Consider the following 14,329-nt stretch of genomic DNA (forward strand, 5'->3'; position numbering starts at 1 on the left):
GCTGAATTTCTCTCTAAATATCAAGAATAGTATGCACTCTGATTCATGAAATGTGACTATGCAGGAAATAAGTAACACTGCTTAAGTTCTAATTCTCCCCCATAAGTCACCTGTGACAGTAATTGTTCACCTGCCATTCACCTGTGACAATAATCTTGCTATATTTACTAAATAGTTTGAAGGAAAAAAAAAGACTTGCATAAAAATCAATACAATGTCATGGAGAAATAGGGCACCTAAGTTCAAGTCTTGGTAGGACAAATCTGCTAATGCTCACAGCCAGGGTTGAAAGATGACACAATATGTAGTTTGTCCAAAGCACTTCAGAGTACAACTCAAATCACACCATCTCTCTGCTTGGAGTAGTCATTGACCAGAGATAATTGAGACATTTCTCCTCATTGGGGTAGTCTTTTGTTGTTGTTGTTGTTGAGTTTGTGCAGATTAAAAGTATAGCAACCTTCTTCCCCAAGCAAATTAATCAAGCTCTTCCCAAGTCTTGCCACTCAGTAAACACATAGGTTTCCATTATTCTAAAGACTAATAAAATTACCAACGATAAAAACTTTGTTTCATGTCCAGATTTAATGGACATTATATGAGTAAATGCCCAGAATAGGCAAGTCTGTAGATCTGAAAGTAGATCAGTAGTTGTTTGGGAATGGAGGAAATCTTCACATGGGGGTTGTATTAATTTTCTGTTTGCTGCTGTAACAAATTACCATGAACAGTGACTTAACACACACTTACTCTATGTGTTTATTAATTTATCTTATAGTTCTAGAAGTCAGAAGTCCAAAATGTGTTTGGCTAAGGAAGTGTTGGCTAAGGAAGGACTATTTTCTTGCCTTTTCTAGTTTCTAGAGGCCACTTTTCTTGGTTTGTGGCTCTTTTCCTCTAGCTTCAAAGCCAGCAATGTTGGGACAGGTTTCTCTCAATCTGTCACCTCTGTGGTTCCAGTGACCTCTTCCAGTGATCTCTCCACTTTTAAGGACTCTTATGAGTATACTGGGCCCATCTAGATAATCCAGGATAATCTTATTTTCAAATCAGCTGATAAGCAATTTAATTCCCTCTGCAACCTTACTGTTTCTTTGTTACGTAACCTAACATACAAGTTCCAGACATGTTTGAGGGGACCATTACTCTGCCTATCACAGGGAAGATGGAAAGTGAATGCTAGTGCTGATGGTTACAGGGTTTCTTTTTGGGAATGATGAAACTGTTCTAAAACTGATTGTGGTGATGGTTGTGCAATTATTTTAATATACCTAAAACTACTAAGTTGTATACATTAGTGTGGGATATGAATTACATTTTAATAAAGTGTGTGTGTGTGTGTGTGTGTGTGTGTGTGTGTGTGTATTCAGTATTTCTAGAACCAATTTCTGTAATCTTCCTGCCTGAGTCCAGCTCCTCTTCCTGAATTCCTGAATTAACTGAGTCTTAGTTAATGACACCTTCATCTACCACGTTACCCAAACTTTGTGGCTAGAATAGATTGCTCCCTTTCCTCATATCTGTTATTTGATCTTTTTTTTAAAAAAAAATCTCCACTGTTTTCACTTCCTAAATAGTTCTAAAATAGTATCCCTTCTCAATCCTGGTCTTTCTTAATGTGACTGGATCTTTACCCCTGAGGACAGGGTTTTTTGTTTGTTTGTTTTGTTTTGTTTTGCCTAACTATCTCTTTGGCGTTGTGATGACATCTGTGGACCACTCTAAAACTAGTTATATTAAAATATGGCTCAGTGAGTTAAAGCCTCTGCCTTCCGCTCAGGTCATGATCCCAGGGTCCTGGGATCGAGCCCCACATAGGGCTCTCTGCTCAGCAGGGAGCCTGCTTCCTTCCTCTCTCTGCCTGCCTCTTTGCCTACTTGTGATCTCTCTCTGTCAAATAAGTAAATAAAATCCTTTAAAAAGAAACTTTAGGGCGCCTGGGAGGCTCAGTGGTTTAAGCCGCTGCCTTCGGCTCAGGTCATGATCTCAGGGTCCTGGGATCGAGTCCCGCATCGGGCTCTCTGCTCAGCAAGGAGCCTGCTTCCCTCTCTCTCTCTCTCTGCCTGCCTCTCCATCTACTGTCAAATAAATAAATAAAATCTTAAAAAAAATAAAATAAAATAAAAAGAAACTTTAAAAAATAGTTAAATGGTTTAAAAAAAAAATCTGGGAGTGCCTGGGTGGCTCAGTGGGTTAAAGCCTCTGCCTTCAGCTCAGGTCATAATCTCAGGGTCCTGGGATCGAGCCCCTCATCCCTGAGCAGGGAGCCTACTTCCTCCTCTCTCTCTGCCTGCTTCTCTGCCTACTTGTGATCTCTGTCTGTCAAATAAATAAATAAATAATCTTTAAAAAAATTAAAATTAAAATTAAAATCTGGGATACATTAGTATATGTGTGCCTTTACCACTGTGGTGAAAAGAAATGTCAAAATCTAAAGGTGAGCCCTAATAACAACGATGACAATTTCAAATTAGGGATGAGAATAGCTTATATTTTGAGATACCTGCATTAACTGTGGTATGATATGAAAATATCCGTGATTTCTATTGGTGGCAAAGTCACAGTTTACTGCTGATAGTAATGAGGTTTGTTGCCAATACATAATTGAAGGAAATGCTAAATTTCAGTTAGAGATCAGCGAAAACAATAGTCAACTTTCTCTGCCATTCAAGGTCTCCGAGGACCGCTGGTTAAGAAGCCCCCGCCCCCCCGGGGCCCGAAGCCTGGGGACAACCGAGCGGCGCGCTCCGGCGTCCTAGAGAGGAGCTCGTGAGTCTCAGCGACAGGGCCCGGCGGTGACGCGCTTCCGGTCACGCTGCACACTGCGCCTTTTCTGAGGTGAGTGGTGGGCTTCGTCGCCGGGCGTCTCTGCTAGGGGCACACCCTTCGCCCTTGGAGGAGGCTGCCTGCAGCGTCCCGGAAACCGTGGTGGAGGGAGGCGGAGGCTGGCTGCCTGCCGGCCAGTGCTGCCTTCCCGTGGGTGGCTTCGCTCGCCCCAGCCCACAGCTGCCGCTTTGGGACGAGGAGCGGTGGACGGAAAGTAGGCGCTCTGTGTGCGCGTCACGGCTGCGGAGCCCTGCCCTTTGGCTCCACCACGACCTACCGAACAGCTGCGGCTCCAAGTTCCGGGGATGCGGCTGGAAAGGAGCCAAGCGTGGGCCCCACCCTCCGGGAGCTTTCAGTTTAGTGGGAAAGTCACATAGTCATCAAACGTGATCGATTGACGCCACCTGCTTGCAGCCCAGTAGCTGTGGCCTGTTGCTTTCCGGCTCAAGACCAACTCCTTAACGTGTGCACAGGTCCCTGCATGGCTCCCATCTTCTACAACGGTACACCCTCGTTTGGCAGCACACTCTTCTTTGGCCATGCTACAGCCTTCTTGGCTTTTCACCACCAGAACATGCGTTTTTTTTGTTTGTTTGTTTTTGTTTTTTTTAGATTTTATTTATTTGACAGAGATAACAAGTAGAGAGAGAGAGAGAGAAAGAGGAGGAAGCAGGCTCCCCGCTGAGCAGAGAGCCTGATGCGGGACTCCATCCCAGGACTTTGGGATCATGGCCTGAGCTGAAGGCAGAGGCTTTAACCCACTGAGCCACCCATGTGCTCCCAGAACATGCGTTTTTAACTTAGTTAATTCCTATCCCTAAGTCTTCCCATCTAGGATAGGTTTCCCTGGCACTAATCACAGTTGCGATCTTTGTTATTTATGAGAATCTTTGATTTGTATGTGTTCTTCCTTTAGTCTGGACAAAGCTCCATGACAGAAGGTCACACCCATTTTTCCTCTCTCTACTGTATCTCACACTTGGCCTGGAGTGAATGAAGTATACGATAAATGTTTGTTGAGTGAATAAAGCACAAATTAATGCAGATGTATAATCTCAAACTGGGAGAGGTGGTATACAGTAAAGGGAACACGCTATGAGCGGAGATTCTAACATGGGAAGCTAACCTGGTTTGTAGAGGACAAGCTGAAGGATGATCTAGTATTATCTAGGTGAGCTAGGGTCAGGCTGCTGGAGAGTATTGTAGGCGGACCCTATCAGTTACAAAGTTCCTAAGGTTGGATAAGAGTAGTTCATACAGAGGCAATAGCGGGTACAAAGGCCCCGAATTAGCCCAGTAGAGGGAACTGAAGGAAGGCCAGAGTGGCTGAACAAAGGAGGGGGTGGCACAAGATGAGGCCAGCAGAAATGACAGCACGCAGTGAGGTTAGGGAAGATGGTGGCGTTGGAGCACAGTATGACTGCTTAGTAAGAATACGAAGTGTCGGGGCACTTGGGTAGCTCAGTTGTTAAGCATCTGCCTTTTTTGGCTCAGGTCCTGATCCCAGGACCCTGGGAACTAGCCCTGCATCAGGCTCCTTGCTCAGCAGGAAGCCTACTTCTCACTCTCCCACTCCCCCTGCTGGTGGTTCTGCAGTGTCTCTCTCTGTCAAATGAATAAGTAAAATCTTAAAAAAAAAAAATACAAAGTGTCTGTAGGGGATGATATGGTTAAAGTAATAACCTAGCATTTTGGCTTGGTGAGGTGGCCTTTCACGGTCCTTTGCTAATCAGTCACCACTGGGTCCTAGAATGGAGTGGTGAACAAAAAGAAAGACTTACTCTGCGATTCTTTTCTCTCGATTTTCTTGGTGACTATTCCATATTAACCTCAGAATCACTGTATCAGGCTCTAAAGGATCCTTTTGGGATTATTACTGGAAGTGATCTAGTGTAGTTAACTGAAAACATGACCTTTGGAATATGGCACATCTGGTTGGAATCCAGGTTCATCTACCACCTTGTGACCTTGGTAAAGAAATATTCTCATAGCCTTGTTTTCTCATTTGGGAAAAAGAAAATTCAGAGCATTAAAGGGGAGACTGAATGAATTTTACATCCAATAACATTTTTTTCCTTTTTAGGTTTCTCTGTCAAAGTTTTGAGTTTTTAAAAATTTTTATTTATTTACTTGTTTGACAGAGCACAAGAGTGCGACCAGGGGGAAGGATCAGAGGGAGAGGGACAAGCAGACTCTGTGCGGAGGCGTCGGGGGGTACTCAACATGGGAGTAGATCCATGATCCCTAGATCCTGACCTGAGCTGAAATCAAGAGTTGGATGCTTAACAGACTGAGCCACCCAGGATCAGTTTTTTTTTTTTTTTTTTTAAATAAAAGCCTGGGTTTCCTCTTCTTAGGTTTTGCTCTTTGGTCTTTGCTTGTTTTGCTCGTTGTGTACTCCTGTTCCCCTGTGCTTACATCTTACCCAGGACAGGCAGAATGGCTCGATGGTGGTACCAGCTCCGGTGCCTGAGGGCGAGTTACTTACCCTTTCAGAATCTGTTTCTTCCGAAGTCACACTTCATTTTATGGAGTGGGGTGAAGGAAGAAATACATGCCACTTCTCCAATGGGCATTGGATAAATGATGGCTGCTGTTGTTATTGGCCCCAGGTTTGTTGGTTTAAAGGAGAGCCTTTGACTGGGCCAAGCTCACTCATGGTTCTCTTTGCTTCTTCCGCACAGCCCCTGCCCTTCACCGAGAGGGAGCCAAGGTGATGGCAGCCATGCCCCTGAATGCCTGGCACCAGGTGAGCTGTGACTCCTTCAAGTTAGCCTTCAGAGATCTAATCTGAAAGAAATGGGTCAAGAGAGGGATAATTCTGGCAAGACTCTTAGAACCAAAGCAGCAAGAAGGCATCTTTTCTTTCTCTCCTGTAGGACTGGATGTTGATGGTGAGGGGCTAAGCAGCCAGAAGCTCGGCAAACACTGGCTGAGGAAGTGTCCGGGGAATCAGTGGTCTCCTGTTCTCTAGCTCTCTGCTGAACTGGAGAGCGCCCAGGTTCAGTAGGGACCCCCATGGAGAGATCTCTGAGAATGAGGGACTCAGGTTGGTCGTATAAGTATCCAGTGTTTGGTGGAAGTGATTGAGATCAGTGAAGTTTCAAAGTTCTTGGGAGGTGGGGGCAGAGGGCAAGCAGGAAGAAGACAAGAAAAAGGGGCTCCTAGCCTTTGTCCTCTTAAAGAAGTTTGGCTTCATAACCAGGGAAAATATATCATCCTTAATGTCAATATTGCTGGCTAAGGTGAGGCACCAGCAGGCTGTGATGGGGGAAATCTTCTGCGCTAGGATGGGACACCCATCAGGACTCTGTGTCTTGAGCCAAATGGTTGAACTCTGTATTCTGATGGACTTTCATTTGTAAAGTGAGCATTAAGTACTTTACATTTGTGGAACTGGGAAATTGATTTCTTGAGTTGTAGTTCACTTTTTAACTGGAGGGTTGCTAGGTGTTGATTATCATTTCCTCTTCTTGGGACTTACTTATCCAGTAACTTAACATCCATGAGTCATATCCCAAGTCCCAATCCTGGATTTCTGACATCTTGTAGGTCCCTCTCCCTCACTTTAATCGATGCAGTATCTTCCCGATAGCTTCCACCCTCTTCTGATCTTCTGTAAGTGCTAGTGAGTCACTGGTACCACCATATCACACAGTCCTGACCACTCAGTTTCCCGATTGTTAAGCGATAGTTGACTCATTCTCCTTTGATACCACTTCTAGAGAGGCACCAAGTCCCAACTCCTTCTGCCTGCTATCTCTTTCACTTGTCCCATATTTTATATTGCCATCATTCATGGTTTATCATTCCTTTTCTGGGATTTTTGTTGGCAGATCATTCCAGCTAGTTGCTCTGTGTACAGTCTCATGCCTTCCTCTCACTACTTATCACCTGATGAAGCTCAGTGTCCTGAGCTTTGGTTTTTTCCTCTAGTCCAGGGTTCTCAAACTTTAATGTGCTCCAGAATCATCTGGAGGACTCCTTAAAGCAGAAATTGCTTTCAGGTGGGACCTACCAGTTTGCTTTCCAAAAGGTTTTCAGATTCTGCTCCTGCTCCTCCTCCTCCTCCTTTCCCCTTCTTTCCCCTCCTTCTCTCCCCCACCTCCCCAGTCCTCTTCCTTCTCCTGGTCTTCCTCCTGCTGCTGCTTATGCTCTGGGGAACCACACTTTAAGAACCACTGTTGTAGTTAGTGCTGACTCATTAAGTCATTGAGTTTAGTGGGTCATGTTGTCATTTTTAAAATAGATCATTGTATATGCTGGCTGAGGATGGATTCAATGCAGGACAGCCTGGAATTGGAGCTGTTTAAGTGTCCCCAGCTGTTGAGCTAGGGTACTGATTGTATGATGGTGAAGAAGAGTCAGATTCTGGAAATATTTGGGCAATGAAACTGGCAGGATCTGATTACCTGCTGCATATGAGAAATGGGGAGTGACTGGAGTGAGTTAGTCTCGGGTAAATTTCAGGTTGTAGTGTAGGTGTCCAGGCCGAAATTGGTACTGTTAACTGAGGGAAACAATATTGTCGCTCTTTGTGCCGATTAGTTTATATGAGTTAGAAAAGCCAGTTTTGGTTGGAAGATAAATTTGGTGTAGTTGATGGGTCAGGCATATTAGGTCACCAGGGAGTGCAGGAACTAGTAGAAGAAGGGGATCTGCAGAATCAGTTGAGGCATTAGGAAGTTGGAGGATATTCATTGCATGTTCAGGTAACCAGGTTGATAGTAAAGTCTAAGGAATAGGTAGAGGGTCTAAACCAGATGCTGGCACTTTCTGGGGAGGTAGAGCTGGGGCCATCAGAGAAGGGAAAGGAGGGGCTGTTGGAAAATCTTGAGACTTGGTTGGTAGAAGCAACTGTAGATTGTCTTGGAGGTATAAAGAAAAGCAGCTAAAAGTGCTGTCCAGCAGCAATTTGATTCCAAAAGCAGATTCTCCCAGGAAGACCCATCAGGAAGTCCATCAGAATAGACTGCTCCAGGCGGCACTAAGATCTCTGCTAGATGTTCTTGAGTACAGGCAGTGTAGCTCTTCAAACACAGATCGGGATTGGATGAGACAGGCTCATCAGAGCAGACCATGATGCTCTTCTTGTTAAGGTGGACTTGAGATCTGGGGCAGAATGAGCACTTGTGGGCGCCTAGGTGACTCAGTTGGTTAAGCAACTGCCTTTGTGTCAGGTCATGATCCCAGAGTCCCAGGATTGAGTCCCGCATTGGGCTTCCAGCTCCATGGGAGCGTGCTTCTCCCTCTGAGCTTCTCCCCTCTCGTGCTCTCTCTCACTGTCTCTCTCTCAAATAAATAAATAAAATCTTAAAAAAAAAAAATTAAAAAAAAGAATGAACATTTGTCGGGTACAGATGGATTGATTACCTGGGCACTGAGGCAATGAAGGGGGAACAGGTAGGTCCTGACATGCTACCTGTGAGTGGGAGTCTAGATCGATTGAAGCTAATGGCCATTCATAGGTGTAACAACAAAACATTAGAAGTATTTATAAAATCAAAGAATTTGCTTTGGAAAGTTTAATTAATGGGAGATTATCCAAGGTTTTTGAATGTTATCATGTTATGAAATATTATATTTCATGTCCTAATGGAAGCCCTTCTGTTAATGAAAGAAGTTTTGGATTTTGGGTTGTAGAAATAGTGATTTAATGGTCCAACATCCAGTTTCTTCCCTTTTTCTCATTAGCTGTCCCTATTAGGACCCCTCATTCATAGTGTCGCCTATGCCCTGTACTCTTGTCCCTGAGTCAGAAAATTGGCTCTGGGGCAGCAGGAACTTCTTGTTTTAGGAGTTGGTGACCTTTAAGGATGTGGCTGTATACTTCACCCGGACAGAATGGGCTGGTCTTTCTCCCACACAGAAGGCCCTATACAGAAGCGTGATGCTGGAGAATTATGGGAACTTGACATCCCTGGGTAAGCCTGCTTTTCTTCTGGAACTCAGAGCTGTCCCTTCCTGTTTCCTTCCTTGTTCTCTCCTAATAGGCTGGGTGTGCGTTGTGGAGAGGGAGTGGTTGTCTCTGGTATCCTCCACTCTGGCTCCAGGGCTGAAACCAAATGACCCACTTCAAAGGTTGCTGGGTAGGGAGAGATCTTGGGTCAGTTTGGTCGCAATTTATGGAATTGTTGTCCCTTGGTAAGAGTACATCCCATCTTCTAAGGGGCTCTGCACAGTAAGGAGGACATAGTTTTCATAGCCAGAGCTAATTTCTTAGCTTGTCTAGGGAAGGGTGTGACCCCCTCCCTGTGTGTGTAGGATCTCACTGACTTATCTATTCTTGAAGTAGGAAAGGATCACACGTGCTTGGTTTCTTGATCAAATCTTGGCTTTCTCCAGTCCTGAGCCTTGTTCTGTGGATCTTATCTTACCGAGGCCCTTGGGGTTTTCCTTCTTTTGACGCATTGGACACGAAGCTGAAAGGTGCCGTTTTCTCCCCCTTTTCAGGATACCCAGTGCCCAAACCTGCCCTGATCTCACTTCTGGAGGGAGAGAATTTGCCTTGGGGCTTGGAGGCACAGGAGAACCCATCTGCAGAGGGGACCAAAGACATCTGTAAAGGTAAGGAGGAAGGTTTAGAACTGGCAACTATGGAACTTTATAGAGCACTGTATTTTCAAACAAACCATGCTGGGTAGAATTTAAATAAATGGTCGATTTCTCTTATAAGTAAAATACGAAACTTTTCCCATTAATTTTAACTCTTAACAAGATAACAGGTTCCCCTTAGGATTCATGTAGTTTTTGAATCCATTACTCCTTTCTGAGTTTCAGCTTTTCCTATCTAAGTGGTTCCCCCTTCTTTGGACAAGATGGATTTGTTCACAGGTGGTTTCCAGTACTTACCATGTGCCAAGCTTTGTTTAAAAAGCTCTGGAGGATACATGCTATGGGGATAGATGTAAAGAACTTTTAAAAAAGTGTGTTAAAAGCTGTTGTTTGTATATAGGTAGTGGGCTGTGGGAGCACAGCAGAAGGAGAAGTTGAGAAGTTACCAGCTCAAGTAAGCTGCTTCAGTGGCAGGTTTTATGTTCCAAATTTGACTTACAACAATGGATCCCATGTGGAAAAAAGGAGTGGCCTAAGAAAAGGAGTAGAGGATCCAGTAGATTGTTCGGAAGAATTTTGCAGTTTAATGTTCAGGGACAGTCACCTGGAGAGCATATTTTAAAATGGGTATTTCTGGAGCACTTATAAGTATTTGTCTTTTCTAGTAAGCAGTAGAAGAGCATGAAGCTTAGGACTCAAAAGCCCAAGTAAGCTTTCTAGAATCTGAGGTTGGCCTAGTCTACAGTATACCCTGACCCCCTTTACTCAGCCAGTGGTGTGGATGAAGGTAGTTGCTGTGTCTTAGCCACTCAGCCTTGTATTAAAAATCTAGAATGCAGGGTGTGTGGTGGATCTGAGGGCTTTATCCTTTATTTTATTTTATTTATTTATTTGACAGACAGATCACAAGTAGGCAGAGAGGCGGCAGAGAGAGAGGTGGAAGCAGGCTTCCCACTGAGCAGAGAACCCGATGTGTGGCTCGATCCGGATCCTGAGATCATGACCTGATCTGAAGGCAGTTTGAAAAACACTGCTGTAAGAAAAGGTTGGCTGTGAAGGGGTGATCATTAAGCCCAAGTGGATTTGAGGGTCTGCAGAAGGAAACGGTTGGTAATGAAGAGGAGGGATGAGAGAGCCGGTAGCACAGTGAAGCTGGGGAAGGGAGGAGATGGCAGGAGGCGATTGGGAAGCATGAGAGGTAAGAGGGCAGCAGATGGCTTGGAATGAGTGGGGTAGAAATGGAAGGGAAAGACCTTGAGGGCACTGCATCTGGGCAGCTTTGTTCTTTCAGCAGGAAGGTGGTGGTAATGGCTAGGAAGGTGGTGGCTTGGAAGAACTGCTGTGGGGATCCTGATCTAGATGATGGCAGATTATGGGGCAGCAGGAAAAGAAACAGTATTTTGGTCATTGATTGCCCAAGTCCTGGTTTTAAAAGTGAGTATCCTAGTAGCAAGAATGAGGCAGGGTGTAAAGAGCAGACCGCCAGGTCTCAGTTGTGATCACTCTCTTCCATACTGCTCATTGCCCTGTTCACTTCAGTCTCCAATGTCTCCTCTCCCACTGCCTGTCTCCAAGGGCTCTTACTAGTTTAACTCACACTTGAAGGATGAACTTGATTAATGAGCAGAAGAGTCCCAGGTAACCCAAATTAATGTTAAAACAAAATTAGTCCAGCATTTTATATAAAACAGATTGACTTGGGGACACCTGGGAGGCTCGGTTGGTTGAGCATCTGCCTTTGGCTTGGGTCATGATCCCAGGGTCCTGAGACTGACCCTGGCATTGGGCTAGTTGCTCAGCAGGGAGCCTGCTTCTCCCCCTGCCTGCTGTTCTCCCTGCTTGTGCACTCTCGTTCGATCTCTGACAAATAACTAATCTTAAAAAAAAAAAAATTAGATTGACTTTAACTGAGGTAAAATGGCATCCAGTCTTGGAATACGAATGCCATTTTACAGGTGGCTGTCTTCTTTTTCTAAAATGAGAAGAACTGCTCTGCAGTCTTGCTGTATCTTGCTGTATTCTTCCTTTCCAAATAAAGTTTCTGCATGTTTGAGATTCAGACTTTTGTGAGAGTCTGATAACAAGACAGGAATTTCCAGCAATTTTAGGGAGTTCGTTGTCCTCTATGAACCTGCAGTGAACAACTTTGGGGGGATGTCCTGCAGCTGAGAACCTCTGAATGGGATTTTCTTCTCTCTCTGCCTTGTCACAGCCTAGTGCCTTTAATGCTTAGTGTCTCCAGGCTTTGGGACCATTTGAGTGTATGAATTTTTTAAAAGAACCTTTTTCCTTCATCACCTTTGTATTCTGACTCTGTTCTTTTGTACATTCTGACTCTGAGTCTCGCCAGCCCCAGTGTCACCACTTGCTCTTAGGGCCTGTGCTTTTGCTATTTTGTAGGTCTATGAATATGGTAAGGTGGGAAGATAATAGAATGTACCAGAGAGAAGTTATTCAAAAAGTCTGGAGTCTGGAAAACTTTAGGAAGCAACCTGGTGTGTGCTGTGTATACCAATACCCTATGTCTCCTCGACTGTTCTCTCTGTGATATTTGGCACTTTGATTTTAGTAGCCTGGTCTTGCTAGCAGTCCAGTGTGGGGGTTGGAATAATAATTTCTAAAGGCTTTATAATTTGCAATACTGTTTTGTTTCTAGCATAATTCTCAGGTGGCATTTGTGTTTTATGTTATATTAGATACTGAGACCAGCGTTGGCAATGAGTCCACATCAACACAGGGAATTTCTGAAGAAAGAGATATGATATTGTCACATGGGTTGCAGAAGAGTGCTGTTCAGGGAGCCAACTTTCTAGAAGCCTGTGAACTGGAAAAGCACCAGGAAATCCCCACAGTGAAAAATATTAAAGGAAAGGTTCCAAGAATGCACTGTGCAAGGAAACCCTTCAGCTGTGAGGAGTGTGGGAAATGCTTCAGTTATTTTTCGTATTATGTGCGACACCAGAGAATCCACACTGGGGAGAAACCCTTTGAGTGTAATGAGTGTGGAAAAGCCTTTAATGGCAATTCTTCATTAATTCGGCACCAGAGAATCCACACTGGAGAGAAACCCTATCAATGTGAAGAGTGTGGGCGAGCCTTTAATGATAACGCCAATCTGATCAGGCATCAGAGAATCCACAGTGGGGACCGGCCCTATCTCTGTGGAGAGTGTGGAAACAGTTTTACCAGCAGTTCCGAGTTTGTTATACATCAAAGAATCCACACTGGGGAGAGACCTTATGAGTGTAATGAGTGTGGAAAAGCTTTTGTTGGTAATTCACCACTACTTCGACATCAGAAAATCCACACCGGAGAAAAACCCTATGAATGTAATGAGTGCGGCAAGAGCTTTGGAAGGACGTCCCATCTTAGCCAACATCAGCGTATTCACACGGGAGAAAAGCCTTATTCTTGTAAAATTTGTGGGCAGGCCTTCAGTTTTCATACAAAATTAACTCGGCACCAGAGAGTCCACAGTGAAGAGAAACCCTTTGACTGTGTAGATTGTGGAAAAGCCTTTAGTGCTCAGGAACAATTAAAAAGGCATCTGAGGATCCATATTCAGCAGGCCTCCTATTTGTGTGACGCGTGTGGAAAAGTCTTCACTGGCAAAAGAAATCTTCTTCAGCATCAAAGAAGCCATACTGCAGAGAAAACCTATGAGTGTGTCAAGTACAGAAAAACCTTTAGGACTTCTTCCAAGCTAGGTCATCATGAGCGTGTCCACCCTGGAGACAAACCTGTCCTGGACATTTGTCATTTTGGCCTCCCAGAGTTTTTCACTCCGTTTTACTGGTAGTAGATTACTGAATTTGCCTTTGGCTTTTTTGTCTTCCACTCAAGAGTAGGATGTGTGACACAGGCCCGGCCCAGCTGCACGTTCCTTCCCCTCGGCTGTGGCTGGTGGTTCAGATGTCAGTAGTTTACCCAGCGTGGTCCAGTCACAGTTGCAGGACTTGGCAGGAGTTACTAGGAAGAAATACTCTTCTTTTACCCCCTTAGTCTTAAAGCTGAGAGGAGCTCTTAGATTCTAGTGGAGGCTGAGGAGAACGTCAACGCAGCAAAAGAGAAATCAGAGTTGAAGAGCAGTCACTCTCGAAGCTTCTGGTTGAACAACTACATTAAACTATATCTGAAGCCAGAAATACAGCTTGGCTTTTGAGTTCCAGTAACCAGTACAGTTTAACTCTGTTTTTGTTTTGTTGTCTTTTTGTTCAAGCAAGGTTAGGGTAGGTTTTCTTCCCTTGCAAAAGAGCCACTGTAACAAAAATCTTCAGGAATAATAAACCTGAGAAATGTTTTTATGTGTATAATGTGTGGGAAAGTCTTTAGCTGTATTTCCAGCAGTCCCTGTGGACTGCTGAGGACCCGGAGATCATGACCTGAACCGAAGGCAGATGCTCAACTGACTGAGCCACCCAGGTGCCCCGGGGGGATTATTTTGAGGGCAGGTCATGTAAAAGTCACTCAGAATAAAACTGGTGAGAGTAACAGGCTCTGGGACTTAGTTTCACATATTGCCACGTTAGCCATAGCTACCCTTCAATAAATGATGTCACAGCAGTGATCTGCTTCTGACACATTCTATGCCAGGCACTTTCCTAATCACTGCACATACTTAAACAATTGTATGAAGTAGTTGTCATTAGCTTCATGTTAGAGTTGAGGCAAAGATTAATTTGGCTACCCAAGGACACAAGTAGCAGAGCAGGGGATCAAACACAGGCAGCCAGGATTCAGAGCCCACCAGTGTCCTGGCCATCCCAGTATTGCCTTGTTGAGATCAGAGGGAAGGTCAGTAATAGTAGAGGGGTTGTTGGAGGAGACTGTTAATTTCCTTAGAGGTGGAGGAGAACATCAAGAACAAATCAAGGAGTGCTGTGAAGTGTGTAAACCTGGCGATTCACAGACCTGTACCCCTGGGCTAATAATACATTATATGTTAATA

The 14,329-nt window shown here is 44.5% G+C and overlaps 1 protein-coding gene across 8 annotated transcripts in view; it reads left to right on the top strand.

Moving 5' to 3' along the window:
• Nucleotides 1-13,403, top strand: part of LOC116579274 (zinc finger protein 19-like) — a 21,121-nt gene extending 7,718 nt beyond the window's left edge. Inside the window, exons 2-6 of one of the 8 annotated variants that reach the window (XM_032324416.1) lie at nucleotides 2,673-3,329; nucleotides 5,511-5,575; nucleotides 8,624-8,750; nucleotides 9,280-9,393; nucleotides 12,078-13,403. In XM_032324416.1, coding sequence (XP_032180307.1) covers nucleotides 3,308-3,329; nucleotides 5,511-5,575; nucleotides 8,624-8,750; nucleotides 9,280-9,393; nucleotides 12,078-13,180 — 1,431 coding nt within the window. In that variant the 5' untranslated portion in view covers nucleotides 2,673-3,307 and the 3' untranslated portion in view covers nucleotides 13,181-13,403. Of the gene's footprint in view, nucleotides 1-2,672; nucleotides 3,330-5,127; nucleotides 5,576-5,705; nucleotides 5,876-8,623; nucleotides 8,751-9,279; nucleotides 9,394-12,077 lie in introns of those variants that run through there. The other 7 variants (XM_032324417.1, XM_032324419.1, XM_032324420.1 and 4 more) reach the window with 7 other exon arrangements.
• Nucleotides 13,404-14,329: the final 926 nt, after the last annotated feature.

Source organism: Mustela erminea, chromosome 19 (genome assembly GCF_009829155.1).
Source record: "Mustela erminea isolate mMusErm1 chromosome 19, mMusErm1.Pri, whole genome shotgun sequence".
Classification (NCBI taxonomy): Eukaryota; Metazoa; Chordata; class Mammalia; order Carnivora; family Mustelidae; genus Mustela; species Mustela erminea.